General features: G+C 43.4%; 1 protein-coding gene across 2 annotated transcripts in view; it reads left to right on the top strand.

Moving 5' to 3' along the window:
• CSMD1 (CUB and Sushi multiple domains 1) overlaps nucleotides 1–20,259 on the top strand; it is a 5,442,057-nt gene that overhangs the window by 5,124,955 nt on the left and 296,843 nt on the right. For both annotated transcript variants that reach the window (XM_069606098.1, XM_069606099.1), the window contains exon 58: nucleotides 15,488–15,664. In XM_069606098.1, coding sequence (XP_069462199.1) covers nucleotides 15,488–15,664 — 177 coding nt within the window. The remainder of the gene's footprint in view (nucleotides 1–15,487; nucleotides 15,665–20,259) is intronic.

Here is a 20,259-nt window from a genome sequence, read left to right as displayed (position 1 = left end):
CGCTCTGGAGACATTGAGTTTCTGGGGGAAGGTGAGGAAAGGGATAATGTGGAGTTGCAGCTGAAAGTGGGACTTTGTGGCAAGGTCCGTGATGTGAGGAGAGAAGCAGAGAGAGGAGTTGACACCAAGGATTTTTGCCTCATGGGGGGTCAGGGGAATCGGCCCATGATGGGTGGCCAGATTGTGGGAGGTAAAGAAGGAGCACAGGTCACAATGAGAGGATCTCTGTCTTGCTGGCATTAGGGCAGAAACCATTAGCAGTGAACCATGACTGAATAGCAGATAGGCAGTCAGGAATGAGAGATGAAGAGGAGCAGGCTGAGGAGGGAAGCTCGAAGGAGACATGCGTATCATCTGCATAACACTGGAAGTTAGGAGAGAAGGTGGAGATCAAATGGGCTAGAGGGAGCCGGTATATGTTGAAAAGCCAAGGCAAGAGGATAGAGTACTGAGGGACATAGAAGGTGGAGAGTGAGATGGTGGAGAGAAAAAGGCCCAGTTTAACCTGGGAAGTTTGGTCTGAAAGGAAGGAGGTCAACCAGTCTAGAGCCAGGTCCATGATACCAAGCGTATAAGAGAGACAATTTATCAGTGTGGCATGATTAACCATGTCAAAGGCAGAAGAAATGTCAAGAAGGATGAGAGCAGAGGGAGAGCTGGAATCAGGATTAGAGAGCAAGTCTTCATGGGTATTAAGAAGAGCAGTTTCTTTGACTTTAGCAGCTCTGAAGCCAGACTGCTGGTCGTGGAGACAACCAGCAGATTCAGTGTGGTGGAGAAGTTGGGAGATGGCCAGCTTCTCCAGGAGTTTGCCCAAGAAGGTGATAAAAGAGATAGGGTTGTAGTTTTGCTGTACAGGAGGGGTCAGCAGAATATTTACTGAGGAGAGGGTGCAAAAGGGAGTGCTTGAGGAGTGAGGGGATGGATCTAGTGGCAAAGGAATGATTGCAGAAATCGGTCAAAGCTGGGGCAAGGGAGACAATGTTTTTATTGATAGTTCTGGAGCAGCATGGAGCACTGGTTTGGATGAGAGTTTCATAGAGCGGACATGTCTAGAAACCTCATCAGGTGTTATGGGAGAAAAAAGGGAAGAGTAGGATGGGAGTGGAGAGGGCGGTCAGGGTGGCCTGAGAATGAGTGAGGGTGAAGGTTGTGACGTAAAGGGGAGTAAGGACAAGATATTCTGATATTTGTTAATGAAGTGGGAGGCTAAAGAAGTGCAGAGGGCCAGGGAAGGCAGTGGACTGCAGTAGGGTTGGCAAGAACCTTGCAGCTTCTGAAAAGTTCAGCCGTGTTTTTAGTGGCTGAATAGATGCAGGCTTGGTTATAGGCACTCTTCTTCAAGCAGATGGAGAGTCTGTATTGCCTTAGGAGCAGGCGACAGGCCATTTTGTCAGAGGATGTGCTAGAAGCCTGCCACTTGTGCTGAGCTGCTCTGTACTTGCGTTTCAGAGCGGCTAGGTCAGATTCAAATGAGGAGTTGCAATTGGAAGCAGGTCTCATGCAGATCCTCATGACAGGAGCAAGGATGTTCAGAGTGTCAGAGAATGAGAGTTTAAGGTTAGTAAGGGCTGTGTCAGAGTGAGAGTCAGTGGCAGGAGTAGGAGGGGGAGTTGAGGTGGCAGCAAAAATGGCACTGAAACTGGCAGTGCGTGCAGGGGCTTTGCTGGGGGACCAAAGAGGTCCAAGTGAGAGCACAGGAGAACATGATCAGACCAGGCAAGATGAGTAATTAGAGGGTTGGTGATGGGGATGTCTGAAGAGATGGAAGCATCCAAGGTGTGTCTGGCTGAGTGCGTCAGACTGGAGGGAAGAATGGCCCTTGAAAGAGAGTTACAGAAGTTGTGGAAGAGCCCAGAAGCCACATCAGGGGAGTTGAGATGAATATTGAACTCTCTGAGTAGGAGAAGATTGTAGGAATAGGCCAGGCGAGAAGACTTGAGGTTAGCCCATTCTGAGAAGAAGTTGGAGACCTGGCCAGGGGGCCTGTAGATGGTGACCAGCATCAGAGAGAGGACAGGAGAGACACTGAGCCTGCAGGCAAGGCATTCAAAAGAGGAGTAGGTCTGGCTGGTTAGGCCTGGGCTTAGCGAGGATCTTGTAACCCTCAGAGATGAGAGTGTCAGGACTTGTGACAGAGCTGGCAGTGAAACACGTCCCTGTTGGGGCGAGGACGTCTAAGCTGAAGTCTTCAAGGAAGTGACAGATGTTTGAGGAGTGTTTGGCAGCAGAGCAAAAGTTGAGGGTAGATAAGTGGAGCAGGTTGCCACTTTTGAAGCTCTTTAGAGTAGGAGTACAGGAGTGTGGGAGACCCATCAGAGGTGACAAAAGGGTCCGACGGGTGGCAGAAAGAGGAGTGGCAGGAGAGGGGAGGAAGTTGATGAGAGACAGAAGACACCTATCAAGAAGAATGAGGTTGGGCTGAGAGCCAAGGACCATGACAATGCCATTTAGGAAGACATCAATGATGACCCTAGAGGACAGGAAGGATGCCAAGAGTATCTCACAATGGGTGCCACCATAATTGGGAGAGGAAGAGAGAGGGGCTAGCCCAAAGACCATAAGGGGCATCCAAAGGTCCGGAGAAGGAATGAAAAAGAGGATGTCGGTGAATGTCTGCCTGGAAGAAGTGTTGACATAGGTGTCATTGATGGGCAACCCTGGATTGGATGAGATCCTTTTTGAACATAATGTGGCAGGTGATCGTCCATTTACAATGGTACTGCACCCGCACTTCAAACCTTGACTTCATTCTGTATGCAGGTGCACAACTTTACATTGATGCTCTATGTTTTTCTATGAAACAATTAGCTACAGGTATCATATAAATGCACTTACTTTAAACCCACATCCACCCTGACACCAAAAGCTGAAACCGTGCACAGAATAAGTCTTAAGACAAATCAGTTTACATAATCTAAAATGCTAGACTCAATCTATTAAAAAAAACATTGGCCCTCATTAGGACCCTGGCGTTAAGGGGTTAACGGCGCCGTAAAAGGTGTCGGCGCAGTTAAACCCTTAACGCCTGATTACGAGGTCCCTTTGCGGCACCCGACGTTAACGGCTGGTCTAGACCAGCCGTTAAAGTAGGGGCCTGCAAAGGGACTCTCAAAGTAAGTACGGTACCGCAATTTGAGGTACCGTACTTACCGCCTTCCCCATTCCCATTATGCCCTATGGGGCAAGAATGGGAATGGGAATGGGGAAGGGCCATGGTGGCATGGGGAATTTCGCCCCGCCAACCTTGGAATGGGGTGGTAATTCCCCATTCTGCCATGGTTTTCCGCCGGAGTTCTAATGAGGGTCATTGACTCTTAGCTTGAAACAGACCGACATTACTTGAATGCATCTTCTAGATTGCTGAACATGTTGCAAACCATTATAAAGGCATGGGTTTCTCAAGATGTCAAATTAGCTATATTCCGTTTGAATCCAAGATGCCTCTCTCTTTTCAGAATCATATTAGTTAGATTCTCTCACTGCCCTGTGTTTCCAAAAACTCTCCCTTGTGCATAAGTGTTTGAGTTCAAATATCCAGAAAACTAAGTATGCACATAAAGGGAAGGGAAATACAATTCATTCACTGTTGTTAGTGTATTTGATTGGTTTCCAGACCGAGTGGACAATTATGCATCTCACACCCACTTCTTTTTTATTGGCCCTTTCACACATGAAGGCTGTAAACAGGAGTGGGTGTCTTAATTTATGTTTTCATTTCATTGGGCCTCATTATGACCCAGGCGGAGGACCATGGTGCTATTAGCACCATGGTCCATGCCGGTGTCCGCCATGGCGGAATGGGGAATTACCACCCCATTCCGAGGTTGGTGGGGCGGTAATTCCCCATGCCGCCATGGCCCTTCCCAATTCCCATTTTTTCCCCATAGGGCTCAATGGGAATGGGGGAGGCGCTAATAACGGTACTGCAAATTGCGGTACCGTTATTAGCACCAAAGTCCCTTTGCGGTTCCCTACTTTAACGGCTGGAAAAACAAGCCATTAAGGTCGGGTCCCGCAAAGGGACCTCGTAATCAGGCGTTAAGGGTTTAACAGCGCCAAGGCCTTTTACGGCGCCGTTAAACCCTTAACGCCAGGGTCGAAATGAGGCCCATTATATGCAATTCCCCTACCATCTGAAATCACTGAATCACAGACCTTAGACAGAATAATTCCACGATTTTGTAAATATAGGTTCTGTGCATCTCACAGGTCATAACACTACATTTTGTGGATCTCGCGCTATGTACAATACATCCCAATTAATCCTACCCCTCTAGACTGTCATTGCAAATATATTGTTGTAAATTGACGTTTTTCCTCGATTCATACAAATAACATATTGCAGAATCCCTGAGTCAGCGAAGAAAGAGGAGTGGCTGGTTAAGTCGGCAACATGCAGCGAGACATGCTCCCAGCATTGAGAGAGAAACATCACTCATCAGATGCAAGGAAACGGCTTCAGCTTCCCTCACAACTTAATAGCAACACAGCTGAAATAGCAGTGGTAGCACTGGTATCTCCCATGTAGAAGGCCCATTTTCGATTCCACATTAACAACAACCAAACTGCAGGGGAAAATACAAATAATAATCTTCTTTTATAAAGCAAGAGGAACACAAAGAGCCATACCCGCCTTTTACCTAGCAGGAGCAAACCAAACCAAACAAACTGGAGCAGAGCTCTTTACTAAAGAACTGATGCAACTGTTATTTGAACTGACCAATATGAGACAACCTTCCCTCAGTGGCTATGACTTAAGCACTACTTCCACCAATTGTGAAGCCAGACAGTTCAGCCAATGAGTAGTAGGCTAGCGGGAAAATGGACTGAATAAAAGGAGAGGCAGTTCAGTTGCAAGCTGTCTCGGTTGTGGACTGGTTCCCTGTCTTGCTGGGTTGGGGGAAGAGATGGAAACAGTGGATAAGACGCTTGAAGCAGAGGAAGGAAATCTGCCTTGTACTTGGTAGCTACCCTGCTGTGCTGAAGTGGAGAAGCAGCCTGGTGCAGGGGAGGGAAGGCTGCCTTGTGCCTGGTAGCTACACTGTTATGCTGAGGTGGGAAACCGGAAAGAGTCCGCTGAACCCAGAGTGGGAGAATATGCCTGCACCCCTGTGATCCAAGAGTCCAGAGAAGCTGGAAAAAAGGCAACCCATGCTAGCCTGTGGAAGGGGCTAAGCAATCTTGAGTTGCCCAGTGAAGAAAGGACTGTTGGCAGGCTGACTACTCCAGGAGGGCAAGAGGTGAAAGGGGGTGAGCCCAGTTTAAAGGAGTCATGTAAGAGGCTCATCCCCTATGTTTCTGAGTGAAGAGGCAAATCCAGTTTGAAGGAGTCACGTAAGAGACTCATTTGCTCTGAGTGGAGAGGTGAGAAGGGCTGAACCGCATTCAAAGGAGTCATGTAAAAGATTCATCCCCTTACTCTGAGTGAAGCTAACCTAAGTGATTGACAGTTCCCCAGGAGAGTGGGTAAGAGTGAAGATACCCCAAGAGTGGATGTGCAAGTGAGGATACCCCAACAGTGCGGTGTGAAAGAGAGTGTGTAAAGCCCTAGAGGGGAACAGAAACATCCCAGTGTCGGGTAAATAAGGAAAAATGGCACCCTGAGGTGTCAGAAGAAAGAGACTGAAATACTTCAAGTAAGATTTTATTTGGGGCTATATTTGGAACATTTAACCATTTCAGTGGCACCTCCAGAACTTTATATCCAGAGGATAAACCCTGGAACAGAAGCAGCAGTTAAGCATAATTTTTGTTGTTAAAGATTTATGTGGTTTCGTTTTTCTATAAATGTGGTGGGCTTATATAGTATTTGGGCTAGGGACATTATTTTTTGGTCTTCATCCTGACATGAATACACTTTCCTTGAACATTGAGTTTTAGAATAGTGAATTTAGCACTTTGAGTTAATTATCATTATTTTGGGTTGTTATTTTTGTTTTACACTGGCCCAGAGGTCAGACTAATTGTAAAACAAGATAATAAAAATCCATGAGTATGATATCCCAGAGTCAGAGCCTGACTTCTGGTCTGCCACAATATGATTAAGTTGCAAAACATCAGTTCCTGCAAGTATTATATGTACTGATATATCAGGTCACAATAATGTACATATCTCTGTTTTTTTTTGCAAAACATCGGGAACCCGAGGAAAGCAGTTTAGATGGTTCTCCATTTTAAGCAGATTTTTTAAGAAATGGAAAACACAATGGGCATTATGTACAAAATTGTTTCAGAATGACACAATACCCATTGAAATATGCTTTGTAAATAAATCCTTATAAGCAAAGCTTCCATTTTATTTTCTGAACACAATTTCAATTTCCTGCCTGTCAGGTGACTGGGATACACACATCTGTTCCATTATGGTTCATCTTTAAATACCAATTTGCACTGGGAAATGCTATTACCTTTGGGCTTAGAGCACTTGGTGTCACACGTAGTACCTGTTGGTTTATTGAACATATTAGATTCTGTTTGGCCAACTTTGCCTCTGATAGTATGTCATTAATTGTAAATTGAACCTGTCAAGTTAGTAGATGAGCATCTATGTATAGTCCATGTATTAATAACAAATCAGAGTATTTCTTTAAGCCATGGAACCTCAACTTATGTGATTTACGAGGGCATCTGAGTGCCATTCAGATAACTCTACAGCAAATGAACCATAAAAGATCTTGGTTTGAAAATGAATATTTGCCTCCACATTTTTGTGAGAAAAGCATTGTTGGCAAAACAATCTCTCAAAGTCAACGTTCATTGTTTGAAATCAAACGTTTTGGGGTCATATGTCTTTTCAGCAAAATGGTGGACATCTGACACCTTTGTCAGTGGCATTGAAAAAGATAAAAACAGGCCCCAACCTGGGATAGCTGGGGAGGAGCTACTTTCAACGGTGTGGGAAACTTGGTAAGCAAACTTCAGATGTGGGTATTCTCTATGCACCTCTGCCAAGATCATGGTAACACACTTCAGCTGGGATTATGTAAACTAAGGACATGATAATTGAGGCTATAATTCCAGTGGATCGCTTTAAACCAAGGGCAGTGAGCAACCGTTTTGTTCTCATTTAAATTAAAGGGCATCTTATTTCCAATTGTCTATAGAGGGCTTTGCAATAGGGTCTTGAAATCTCCATGTATGGTCCTTTGTAATGGTGCAGATGAAAGTGCCAGCCCCACCTTCTGCCCCTCCTCTACCTTGTTACTCTAAAGCTGAGAAAGAGTATAAACAGACCCAACAACCCCATGAGCCATGGGGTGAGAAATGATACAAGTTGAGTCCATAAAACTGTCAAACCATTCATGCACAAACAGCTGTCATAAAGGATTAGTTAACTTGAGCGACACTTGTAGTTACTTACTATAGGCCAAAGAATGCACTATAAGTAACATAGGTTCCTGCATACCAAGAGAAGGACGTGCTACACTGGAAGGGCAGATGAAACTATAGGTAGATAAGGGAGCAGCATACATGGGCAGGGCAACCAGCGTTTGACAGATGTAGAAGGTGAATGTGAAACAAATTAATGTCAAAATAAGTCACAACATGGAGGCGAAAGTGCAGAAGTACAGCCATCTTCTTAACATGGAGGCCGCTGCTGGCCCAAGCAAATCGCAAAGTATTGGAATTCAAGATGCTAAAATCTCAACAACGCATCTATTTGAGAAGCTTCTGAAGCTGCACAGATAATACATTCACAGTGAGCGCCAAGATCAGAATGCCAGGAAGGGAGCAGTGGTTGAGCAGAACCTAGAGGGAAGATAACAGTTCCCCGGATACAAAAAAACAGCCTCCCAACTTAATGAAATTAATAGTAGCTGTGAAAAATCTACTGATAGATGCCACTGACTCTCAGGAGGGAAGCTTCTCTTACATGGCAAGGGAAAGGCAAAAGCTACATTACTCTGACCCTTGTGGAGGCAATCTGTGGGAGGACTTTGTGTGGAGGACAAACTTCGGAGACATAAAAAAATGCTAGAACAAAATTACCCTTCAAATGCACTTCTTAATGTCACTCATGTACCTTTCCAACATGCCTGTATGACTTACTGTAACGTAGACAAAGAATTCCCAAATTTGCTTGACCAACAACCATATTTCCATTCCACTTCCCTTTCTAGTACTGAAACGAGGAAGAGGGACGGAGCAGTGAGGATGATTAGAAGCAGGACGCAAACACCACTGTCTAGTCTCTAGAGAACATTAATGAAGGCCAGGAAGCTTAAAACCCACACAGCTGAACAAACTGAGAGAGAGAGAGGGTGCAACAGAACGCAGCTTGTGCCGACACTGGAGAAACTGCTGACGGTCAACCTTCAGTTCAAGACAGTGCAGAGACTGATGTGAGCGGCACAAGAGAACACTGTGCCAAGAGAGGCATACCGCTTTGTTGCCAGTAGTGGCCAGAGCTGTCCAGAGCAACAAAGAGGAAATCGGGAGTCGTGCGTCTAATGGGATACACTGCCAGTCAGTGCAAAGAAGGCAACACAGACAGGACGATGCAAGGAATGCCCTAGCTGCCCAGTAAGCCCCAAGAGAGAGAGTAGGTTACAGAGCGCTTGAGAGCAAGTGTCACATATCTTTGATAGAATGAGAAAGAGCGATTGAAGCAATTGAAGAAACTACTGTGAACAGTGTTAACAGAGGATCAGTAACCAGCCGCTTGGAAATAGAGCCTGTTACATACAGGAACAGTGTTAACAGAGGGTTGGAGATCTGATTCTTGGAAAGAAGCTCTTTATATATATATTAACAGTGTTAACAGAGGATCAGTGACCCGATGCTTGGAAACAGAACTTGATACATACATGGACAGTGTACAAAGAGGTGTCGGCGATCCAATGCTTGGGAATAAAGCCTGATGCCAACACGCAGAGTGTACAGAACAGGTCAGAAACCCTGTACATGAATAAGGAGAACAATATGAGTGTGAATATTGCTAAGAAAGGGTTGGTGAACCAATATTGGGAAGCTGTTGTTTTGTGGATGAAAAGGGGGGTAAAAGAAGAACAGAAAAACCCTGGCAGGGAAACCATGAGTCTGGGACACTGAGCTAAGCGAGCAAGATAACAATACTCAATAGAGTAAATCAGGAGGAGGAAGAGAAACAAACTTGAACCTTTGAAAACAAAATAATATCCTGGCAGGAGAGTAAACCAGGAGTGAGAAGTTAAGTGATATCCTGGCAAGTAAGCAAACCTGGAGAGGGAAGTGAAGTGATATCCTGGCAAGGAAGTAAACCAGGAGTGAGAAGTGGAAGTAAAGTGACAACCTGGCAAGGGAGTAAGCCAGGAGTGAGAAGACAAGTAAACATGAAATTGTTGATTCAAAAGGGAGGATTCATACCCCTTTTAAGTACCACAGAGAATATTGCAAATACCCTGGCAGGAGAGTATACCAGAGGAAGAAATGTGAAGAGTGTGAAAAGTTGAACAAACAAAAGAACTGTGTGCTTAAGGAAGACTCATGGAACTCCCCGTTTGAACTGTGATACATTGACATTCAAACTACCAGAAGAAATCTAGGGGAAGGGAAGACCCCTTTCCTGGCAGAACTTAATCTCTTTTGTTATCTGCACCTCAGAACCATTTTTGTCAAGAACTCTGAGAGAAAGCTACAACTACATAGCTTTAAGAGATCCCCTTGTATAAATTATTCTGAGTTTAGCATATAAAGGACATTTTAGGGTTTTGGACACAGGGCACAAGACGGAGGACACTCTTTGATGTTACATCCTGACACAGACGTACCCTATTTTCGATGAGGCAGGGAAACCCATTTGAGGTTAGGGCCCTCATTTACGTAATGTATATTTGCTGAACAGCTACATGTAAATAGTGTAACATCCTTTAATGTATCTGTATGCATTGGTGATGTCAACCGTAAAATGGGATGTCCATGCAGCATTTCAGGCTGTAGCAGACTTGTTAATTAGATTGTTCAAGAAACATTGGAATGGAGACTGCATAGTAAAAGAAAGTGCTTACGTCACATGTTTTTTTCTTATATGGTGCGTCCACACGATTTAATCTTCCCAATGTGAGGTTTCAGAAGCTAATCCATATCTGCTTTTCTTTTTTGATTTGCATTATGAAGCTTGTTATTCTGGTTTATGAATTTAAATTACAAAATACAAAGGGAAAGTTGTAATCTACTATGCAGTGCTATATTTAATTGTGATTCTGAGCCTATTGTACTGATCTAGGTTACTGTACTTTATTTCACTTTACAAACCACTTGTCCTATGTTTATGAAATAATATATTTCAACAGTATTGATCATTATTAGTTTAATTTAAAAACTTGTGCATTGATAGTTTATTAGAGCCTATCAATGTTACTGTTATTTGGTATCACCTTTCCTCAAATTGCACTGCTCATGTCAGTGAGACTGAATTTTGTATAATGCTTACTTGCCATAAAGTAGTGGTTGTATTAAGCTCACTCATTTTACTTCATTAGGAGTCCATTCAGGGTTGTTGATCTTTATGTAAACTATCCTCTTTGTTACTGATTAATCACTTTGACAATGATATTTGATATGCGAATTATGTTAATTGTCCTAGACTTAGCTTTAAGAGTAGTGTGAGAAACCTCAAGGTGTCTCACTAATCCCCTGGGATCTATCATCCAGGTTGCCAGGACACAGCCATCGCTATTGGATCCAGTTCCTGGGGGTGGATCAGTGTGGGAGGATCACCTGTATGCGGAGTCCACGGGGAGTAGAAGCGGGACACTGAAGGGTGAGATGAGGTACCACCTTTCAAATAACACCTTTTCCCCATCCAACCTTGTAGAATATCCCAAAGTTCTACCCCCCTCTTTTTCAACCCGAACACTTTCCTACACCAAGACAGACAACGGACCAACACCCAAGCCATTTACCTGACATGTCCCAACACACGGTTCAGGCAGAGTAGGGAATTAACCATAATTATGCACAAATGAAGGCCAAACACACGAGGGAGCAGCGATATAGAACCGGCAGTTCAAGAGGAGGAAAAAGGCAGAACAATTTGAAAAGGAAACCAGAAGGGAATTGCCCTTCACCTTTTCAACCCAGACCGACAAAGCCTCTGTGAAAGCAAACGTAAGACTGGGAGTCGTAGTTGGAAAGTGGCGTATCAGAGGTCCGCAGTACAAGGAACCCTCTCGCACTGATTGCCAGGCTGGGGAGAGATGGTTCTCATTGTGGAACCACCCTTGACTCCAGCGACAAAAGGAAACACCAACAAGGTCAACCCAGCTGGTGAGTGAGAAGCCAGTGATAGCGAAACAGACTGTGTGGAGCCCAAGGTTGCAGTGGCAACATTGTATATATAGAAAGAGGATAATAGAGGTAATTTGTGAGTGAAGTTAGAACCAGGCATAGAGTGGTCAGGCGCCACATGGGTGGTCATTCGAAGGACTGTATATAGTATTCCATTCCTAAGAGAAAGAGAACGCATTGAACTGAGAACATTTTTTTGCTAACAAGACTTCAAAGACCAATGGGCCTTAGGAGAGAGAGTGTGTAGTGTCAATGTGCTCATACAAGGGTGAAGTAAAATTCCTCTTAAGTCAAACTTCTTTGACACATGGTGAACACCAAGTGAGTTGTGAAAACTGTGGCAAGTGTGAACCTGACAGAGGGATGCCAAGAGAAAGCTAGGGAAGGGAAACCTGCTCTCTGATGAGATTGTGATAATTGTGAATCAAGGGATGTGTGAACCCGATGGAAGGATGCCGAAAGAAAGCTAGGGAAAGGGAACCCCTGCCTTCTGATGAGAATGAGCAAATCATGTACTGTATAAAAATGTCTATCTGAACCTGACAGAGAAAACCAAGGTAAGTGAATACCACATGGGGTTTATACTAAGAGAACTGTGATATATTTGGCAAATGTAAACCCGGAAGAGTGATGCCTGTGAATCAATGTGAATAGGAATGCACCCATGAATATTGTGTAAACAAGTGTGAACCTAACAGAGGGATGTCCACAGTGGATGGTTGTTTAGAAAGACATCAAGCCTCATTACGAGAATGGAGGTAGCCATGACGCTATTTTTTCGGCATGGCTACCCCCATTCCGGGTACTGGGTCCGTGTTCCCTGAATGGGGAATTACCGGGCCATTCCGACCTAGGAGTGCCTGGTATTTCCCCATTCAGGGAAGCCGACCCCAGTACATCCCCATTCCCATGTGAGCCCCCAATGGGGCTCAATGTTAGCATTCTGGTCCGCTCGCGGGACCCGCTAAAGCAGCCTTCTAAAAGCAGACGTCCTTAGCGGGTCCCACGAGGAGACCCCGTAATGAGGCAGTAGGGGGTTAACGGGGGTTGCAGCTCTACCGGCCCTGTTAAACCCCTACCGCATTCCTCGTAATCAGGCCCATTTAGACTCTTGAATGTTACCAGGTGATGATATGGTGAATGAAAAGCCATAGTGAACCTGACAAAGGGAGGCTAACACTGAGAGAAGGATCGAAGCCCGGCTGAGGGAGATCCAAAGGCGAAGATTAATCACCCAACGTGAAGATTCCTTGAAAGGAACTTTGGTTTGTTGTTTATAGTTCTGATAGAAGGATCGGAACCTGGCAGAGGGGGGTCCTAGGCAGAAGAGAAACTATCTGATGTACTAAAGAAACTTTTGTTTCTTTTGTTTAAACACATCAGGCTCTCTGAACTAAGAGCCTTTTTGTATGAAAGAAACATGGGCATAGAAGGCACTGATATTTTGAAAACAAATTGTAACCTCATGCTGGCGAGGCCCAGGAGTGTGCTGTGCTCAAAGGTCCTGCCTTGTCCCATGCAAAAAACATGAGGCAGGGAGAGCCCAGTCTATAACATCATTTGTGAGCACATCTTTTTTTTTTCTTGTGAACATTATCCCAATAGGACTGCCTTTTGTAGCTTGCTCCCATCTTAGACTTAGGGTTAGATTAGTCATTCATCTCACCCATTATACAGTTTAATAAATACCCTTGAAGTTTGATCACTTTTGTCTGTCTAATCTTGATACCATGCCTTCCTTACACTATAGACAGACAATTCCATATGTAATAACGTACATTTTTGACAAGAAAATATCACTTTCTCATTAATCGTGCTCTATTCGGACTCTAGCTCACTTGCCTATATTAATTACATGTTACGTGAATGCAATGCTTAACAAGAATGCCAGTGCCAGGTGCTTTTGAATTTTCACATATCCTGTATATGTTGTGGCTTGCACCACTGCCATTTTTACTGCCTCATTCTTGGCACAAAGAGATCTGAAAGAAAAGAGGTCTGGGGTTGTTTATCAATGATAGGCGGAAATACAAGATAGCTTTGCTGTTCTGTTGATGTGTGCTGTACCCACACAGTACATAGAGGAATGTTTCAATGTGATTTGATTTGAGAACACTTCAGGAATAAGCATTCAGAAGGCAGCTTGGTGTAGATATGGTGTGTTGATGCATGAGCAGGGACTGATTTGGTGAGGCTTCTGATGGCTATAGTGAATACTGTGAGGGCTGTTCATTTGCCATGTGTGAATGGATTAGTCAATGTGCGTTACACCTAGTGGAAAGTAGGAATTAGGAATGTTGACAAGGGCTGCAAGCAACGGGAACTCCATCGGGTGCTTGACGTATTTCAGCACACACCATTTGACACATTTCGCAGTTAGGAAACACCTTTAGCAAACGTTGCAGCGGGGCAAACACATATGAGTAACATCAGAATGGGGGTATACCAAGGAGCACAATCACATGGCGGAAATGAGCCCTATGGGGGCTCAAATGGGAATGGGGATGTACCAGGTCCGGGTTCCTTGAATGGTGAAATACTGGGCCCTGCAAGGTCGGAATGGGCCAGTATTTCCCCATTTACCTCCATACTCGTAATGACCCCCACAGTATATTACACAATATTGTACAATAGAGGAAGGGCCATATATTATATGATTAAAAATACTCTAAACATACAAATTATGAAGATATGAATATTTGGTAATTTAGCAAGTAACATAATGGGTACAAAGATTTGAGAAGATTTCTTCAGCAGAAGTCATCCAATGTTCACAGGCTCAGTTTTTGAATCCAAAAACATGTTAGATTTTAGTCACTTAACAGTGTGACTCAAAGAAAAGAGCTGAGATTTTATAGCAAAGAAATATGTCAAAGTAGTGAGAGTCGGCAAAAAACGGTGGTTATAGAACATCTTGCTCTTATTGTTAACCAGTGGACCAATGACACTGAAGGCTTTGAGGCAATGCAATGTATGGGGATCTTGTATAATAAACCACTGCCATTATAGTGGCCTTGTTGGATGTGGCTGTGCAAGTAAAAAAGTTGGATGTTGGGATGTTATTGCATAAAGGGGAGGCAGAGACAAAGCCTGAAGTATTTATTATGGTAAGTCAAAAGTCCTGATTGTCAATATGGTTATATGTGCTTTGCGACAGTGACACTTTGTATATGTTTATATGTTTGGGGTGTTATTTTACTTTGACTTTAGGCATTCTTAAAAGTATGCTATCCCTTTCATGATGATTTTGGCAATGGTTACGTTACGTTATATCTGACGTTTGGTATGAATGACCAAACTGAGTCACTTCTTAAGTGTTGTGTGCAGGAATGCTCTATGTGTCGGCAATGCCTACCAGAAAGGGAGCTGCCCCTATTGTATGCTTTTTGGTGAAGTCTGTGTTGTGAATGGTCTTTTCACTGATCTGTCGTTGGGTCCAGGTTCATGATTGTTAGTATGTTGTTAATGCATGAAAGTTTCGCTCTTTGGGGGTTGCACTTCTGCAAGTGTTTGTCTGAGTGGTTCTAGTGGATCTATAAGTCTGTGTGTTGTATTACTATGAGGGGTAGGTCTGAGCTTCATGAGTATTCCATTAGTTGCTTTGTTGCAATCGTCTGAGGGATTTTCTGAAGACCAAGTGGCCTGGAGATTGAGTTCAATCGCCTTCTTGAGAACAATGAGAAGGATCATCCATTACCTTTCTGTTGAAGAATGCCTCTGCTTTTAATGCTGCATTATTGGGGTGGATGAATGCATTCTTGTTGGATTCTGGGCGCTTGCCATGAAGCCACAGTGTGTTATGCAGAGGGGTTTGAATTGTAACTTGCATTTCACCTGCTGGTGGAGTGTACAGAGACCTGGGGTGATGGGGAGCTGGCGTGACGTTTCCCCATCTTTGTAGTTTTATCAGGATTTTACATTCAATGTTTTGGGATTATTATTAAGTAATATGGTAAACATTCCAGGAGACCACTTGTGCCAATAAACCACATTTTACTAACGTGATAAATGTCTGGAACAATGTTACTTAGTCCTATGTATTCAGTTGGCTTTTGTATAAAATATCTTTTAATGTCCGGATGCACACAGAATTGGCAAGTATGTATCGGACACCTGTTATCTTTACATGTATACAACGTGTTCATGTTCTATTAACATCTCAATCTCTTAAAATAATGGTATACTTCCTTTTCACTCTCCTTTCTCTTCCTCACAGCGGTATCGTGTGGCAATCCAGGAACACCAGCCAATGGCATGATATTATACAGTGATGGGATACGTTTTTCCAGCTCGGTTGTGTATGCCTGCTGGGAGGGTTACAAGACTTCGGGGCTAACGACCCGGCACTGTACGGCCAATGGCACATGGACTGGGAATACACCGGAATGCACAGGTGCACAGCTTTATTTCTGTTTGAAATACAATGAAAAAACACGGAATCCAACTTGGAAAACCATCTATTACTGTTTTTTGTCTCTTTTTTTTCATAAAACATGTGCCATTTGGATGCTTTTCCAGGAGTAGAACTTGATATAAAACAAGTTTCCCACGGTTGTGACCTGCAAAGTTGCTGCCAATAATGCGCTGGCATAAAATACATACTCAATTGGTAAATCCGCTCTCTCATTTTGAATAAATAATCTTACTAGCAGGGAAATCACTATTCCAATGCATTTGGATTTTTTTTTAAAATATTAGTGCAGGCTTACAGAAAGGGAGCAGAGTACGACAAATAAAAGATAGGTAAGTGGGCCACAAAAGCAATTTTTCTATGATCCACCCAGAAGAAAAAAAAACAGATAACAATTGTATGTCTTCAGAGTTATAAAGGCAGAGCATTTCAATTCTTTATGACTAATTCTATATAAAATGGATGTAGTTAGGATTACAGGACTAAAATGCTTGTTTTCCTTTAGTACGGTTTACAAGCTTTGAGGAATCTGCTTTAATGTGATGCCACAGTGTCATGTATAGTCACTTACTTTTGTGTGCATCAAATGCATTCTCTTATAAGGGGAATGGGAACATGTCAGCTCATTGATCAGTTGTGTATTATACGAAGTCAGGAACTATTCCACCACTTCACAAATAACAAACACGTCTAAACCTCTAGTGAACATGGAGGCACTCACTGCACCTCAGCAGGTAGTGGTGATGATCCCTAGATTACGAATGATGTTTAAAGTATACAAGGCAATATTCATGTCCTCCACAAAGCAACCATTATGTTGTTTGAAAACTATCTAGAGTGCCAATTTTTGGAAATATCTTTGTCTAGTGGGATTGATTTAATTTAGAATGAGGTAGTCCATAGTAGTGACAGATTGAATTTATTTAGGTGATGTTCTAATAGCTACAATGTAAGTCACGCTTGGACTGTCGTACAAAGAGGACAGGGTTGAGTTTTGGAAATGAGCAGACAACTAGTCTTCAAACTCATGTAGGCATTGTTTAAAGCCAGGCTGAAGTAACACTTAGGCCCTATTTTACAGAACGTTTTCCAATGGGGTTTTGCCATTATAGAACGCTTCTGTGAATTAGGCCCTTAGTCATATTACATGATGGTGTAGAGGGATGCCCAGGTTGTCCCACAGAACGTTTTCCAATGGGGTTTTACCATTATAAAACACTTTTGTGAATTAGGCCCTTAGCGATATTACATGATGGTGTAGATGGATGACCAGGTTGTCCCACAGACCACCCATGTTTTTTTAACCCTCTAGTGAATCAATGGCACTGTCAATAGGATTGATGTCATAATACTGTTAGCAGCTAAGATCAGTGACTGAAACATTGTTTTGAAATATGAATATCTTGAACTATGAATGCACAGGAATATCTACTTTGGATCTCTGGATGATCAGCATTCAATGTATTCTTCAGGTCTTGGAGCCTCCAAGCATTACTTAGAATCTCCTCTATTCATCCTCTGTTGAAGCCTATAGCTACTATATTTCACACAAACACACTACAGCCTGGTAAATGCTCAGGTAGGCGTCGGCCCACTCAGGAAAATCAAATCAGGACTCAGCAACAATTCTAATGACCAAAGGAACGAGCCATGATCTGATTGGTATGCAGCTCTCCTCCTTCAGGATCCTTCTGGACCTTCTCACACCCTTAACATGGCCCTCGTCAAGAAGCTGTACTTCACTTCTGTACTGTTAAAAAAAGTTCCCAATACATTTGCCCCAATTTGGAATGTTTAGCTCTAGCTCTATGTGAGGTGGAAACAAGCACAATTTTGGCAATATTTGCCTAAAATACTGCCACCAGAATGCCTATGATCTGCCACTAGCGGTATTTTGATCAAAATATGACCACAGAACTCAGGCTCAGCAAAAGGTCTGCTGTCTCACGAGGAACAAAAAAGACCATTCCACCAAGAACTATCCTGCCTCAAACCAACTAGCATGGTTGCCATCATTGCAATAACCCACCCATGCCACCTACGCAAGTACAGATGAACCACAATGTAAGTCAATACATTCTACAAAATAAATTGAATCGCCATTAAACATTCCTATTCCAAGAAACTGTTCAACTGATCTCAGAGTTCAGCAATCATACTTACAATGGCAACGATAGCATCCCATCACAATCACTGTGATATTTCCTTACAGACTTCTTTGAAAATAAGTCCCACTCATCTTGCCCAGTCTAGGTTCAGGCCAGGTCAGGTTCTGGACGACATGTCCAGGCTGGTGGATGCAGGAGACCTGATTTTGTTAGATCTGTCAGCGGCATTTGATACTGTCGACCACCCTATCCTGCTCGACCGCCTGACCCACGTCACAATTTCGGGCCAGGTTCACACTTGGTTTACCTCTTTCCTGGCCCCATTCTCTTCAATATTTACATCTAGCCCCTTGTATGTCTCATCCGCTTCTTCGGCGTCAGATGTTACTCCTACACTGATGACACTCAGATCCTGATCCGATTAGACCTTGATCGGGCTGCGATGTCGTTGCGTCTGAGGGGATGTCTGTCAGCCATCAGAGAATGGCTGAAGTTGAATGGGGACAAGACTGAGATGCTAGTGGTGGGTTACCCTCCCAATCCTTCACTTTGGGTTTCTTCTTTCTGGTCTGCTTCTTTGGGTCCCTTTCCGGTCCCAGCCGATAAGGTGAGGAATTTGGGAGTTATATTTTCACCTACACTCTCTATGGAGCTCCACATTGCCGTGGTTTGCAAAGCAGGCCACTACCATCTTTGTATTCTTAGAAAGGTTCTCCCTCTTGTTCCTGTCCACCTTCATCCCCTGGTTGTGGCTGCAATTATGTTAAGTCGATTAGATTATTGTAATTTCCTCTACTGATCTCAACCAAAAGATCTTATCATGCGACTACAAGGGCTACAAAATATGGCGTCCCGGGTAGCCACTGACTCTCCTTATGGTGCCTATATTTCGCCGGCCTTGTGCTCACTCCACTGGCTACCGGTCGCTTAGCGCATTGTTTTTAAAACCCTAGGTTTGGACCATCGGGCTCTTGAGGCTCAAAGAGCAGAATACCTGTGTGCAAAGTTTTCTTGCTATCTTCTGACGCGGTCCTTGTGTTCGGCCTCAGCTGGTCTTCTCACTGTCCCTGTGTTTCATCGTGCCCGCTGTGGGGGATGTGCTTTCTCTGTTGTCGCCCCCAGACTATGGAAGTCTGCCGCTGAATTTGAAGAATCTTGGAAACCACCTTGCATTTAGAAAGGCACTGAAAAACCATCTGTTCTAAACTGCCTGGTTATTTTAAATTAGATCTCTCCCTCCTATAGTGCCAAGATGCCTTTGGCGAACATGCGCTTTACAAGAACACTTAACATAACATAACATAACATAACATGTACCTCAACATAACATGTACCTCTCTTTTTGCATGACCCATCAATCTACTTACCACAGCAAATACCCCCCCATCATCTGCCAGCTTCCAAGGTTTCCTGGACAAGGCACAGAATTCCAGATCACCTGCAGACCCCATCTCGTCTATCTGTCTAGGAAATCCTGCAAGCATTCTGGCGTACAGCATTCTATGCTGTTTTCAGTTCAGGGAGCTTCCAAGCACCGCTAACAATCACTTTCATGTGTCTTATATTGGTGAACAAAACAATTAGACCCATATCAAATGGACACATACTAATGAAGCTCATAGACAGAGAAGCAAGCCTATAGCTACTGGATGTCACAAAAAGAAACTACAACCTGATCAATGCCCACTCAGGAACATCAAACCATTAACATTTTGGATGACCCAAAAAACCAGCAGGAATCTGATGCGTATGCAGTACTCGTGCCTCTGGACCATTCGACCACTCTCAATACTGTTAACCTAACCACTCACTAAACCAATTTAATAGCACATATGAGGTTCTGAGGTCAAACCCTTAAATGGATATCCTGTTCTTCCCTCTGACTGAATTCAATGTATTGCTCTTCCTCCTTTTTTCTGTAACCTGATCTACCACCTGCCGAGTTCCCCAGGGCTTCTCAAAACTTATTTTCACCTTCTGCATAAGCCTGCTTCCTTTCCTAGTCATTTACTTTCTGACTCACCTTATACAACACATTTTTCCAAAATAATGTTGTTAGTGTTAACATATGTTTATTTACGGAATTAGCTTGTCAATATGGATGGTAAAACTAAAGAAATTGTAAAAAAAACAGCTTTCAAGGACTGGGCACTGTCACATTTCCTAAATACTAGGGACACATGTTCAAGACCAGTCTATATTTGGACACACAAACTATTGGTGTTTTGAGCAATATCTCTCCTTGCTGGATAATTCAACCCATTGATACATGTTGTCAAAGTTGTCACTGCACATACTTCCTCTAGCAGTTTTTACATGCAAATGGTCTCAAGTAAGCTCTAAGTATTGTCTGAAATGGCAAATGCTGCATTTTCAATAAGAAAAATAGTTTTAAGTAATTGATGGTGAGAGTGCTCCCTTGTGTTTGCCCAGTAGGAAGGTGTTACAAATACCCAGATGTCATCACTT

This window comes from Ambystoma mexicanum, chromosome 4p (assembly GCF_040938575.1).
Source record: "Ambystoma mexicanum isolate Mex_15411 chromosome 4p, UKY_AmexF1_1, whole genome shotgun sequence".
Classification (NCBI taxonomy): Eukaryota; Metazoa; Chordata; class Amphibia; order Caudata; family Ambystomatidae; genus Ambystoma; species Ambystoma mexicanum.
The sequence above is the reverse complement of the archived record's forward strand: the minus strand, read 5'-3'. Positions and strand labels throughout refer to the sequence as shown.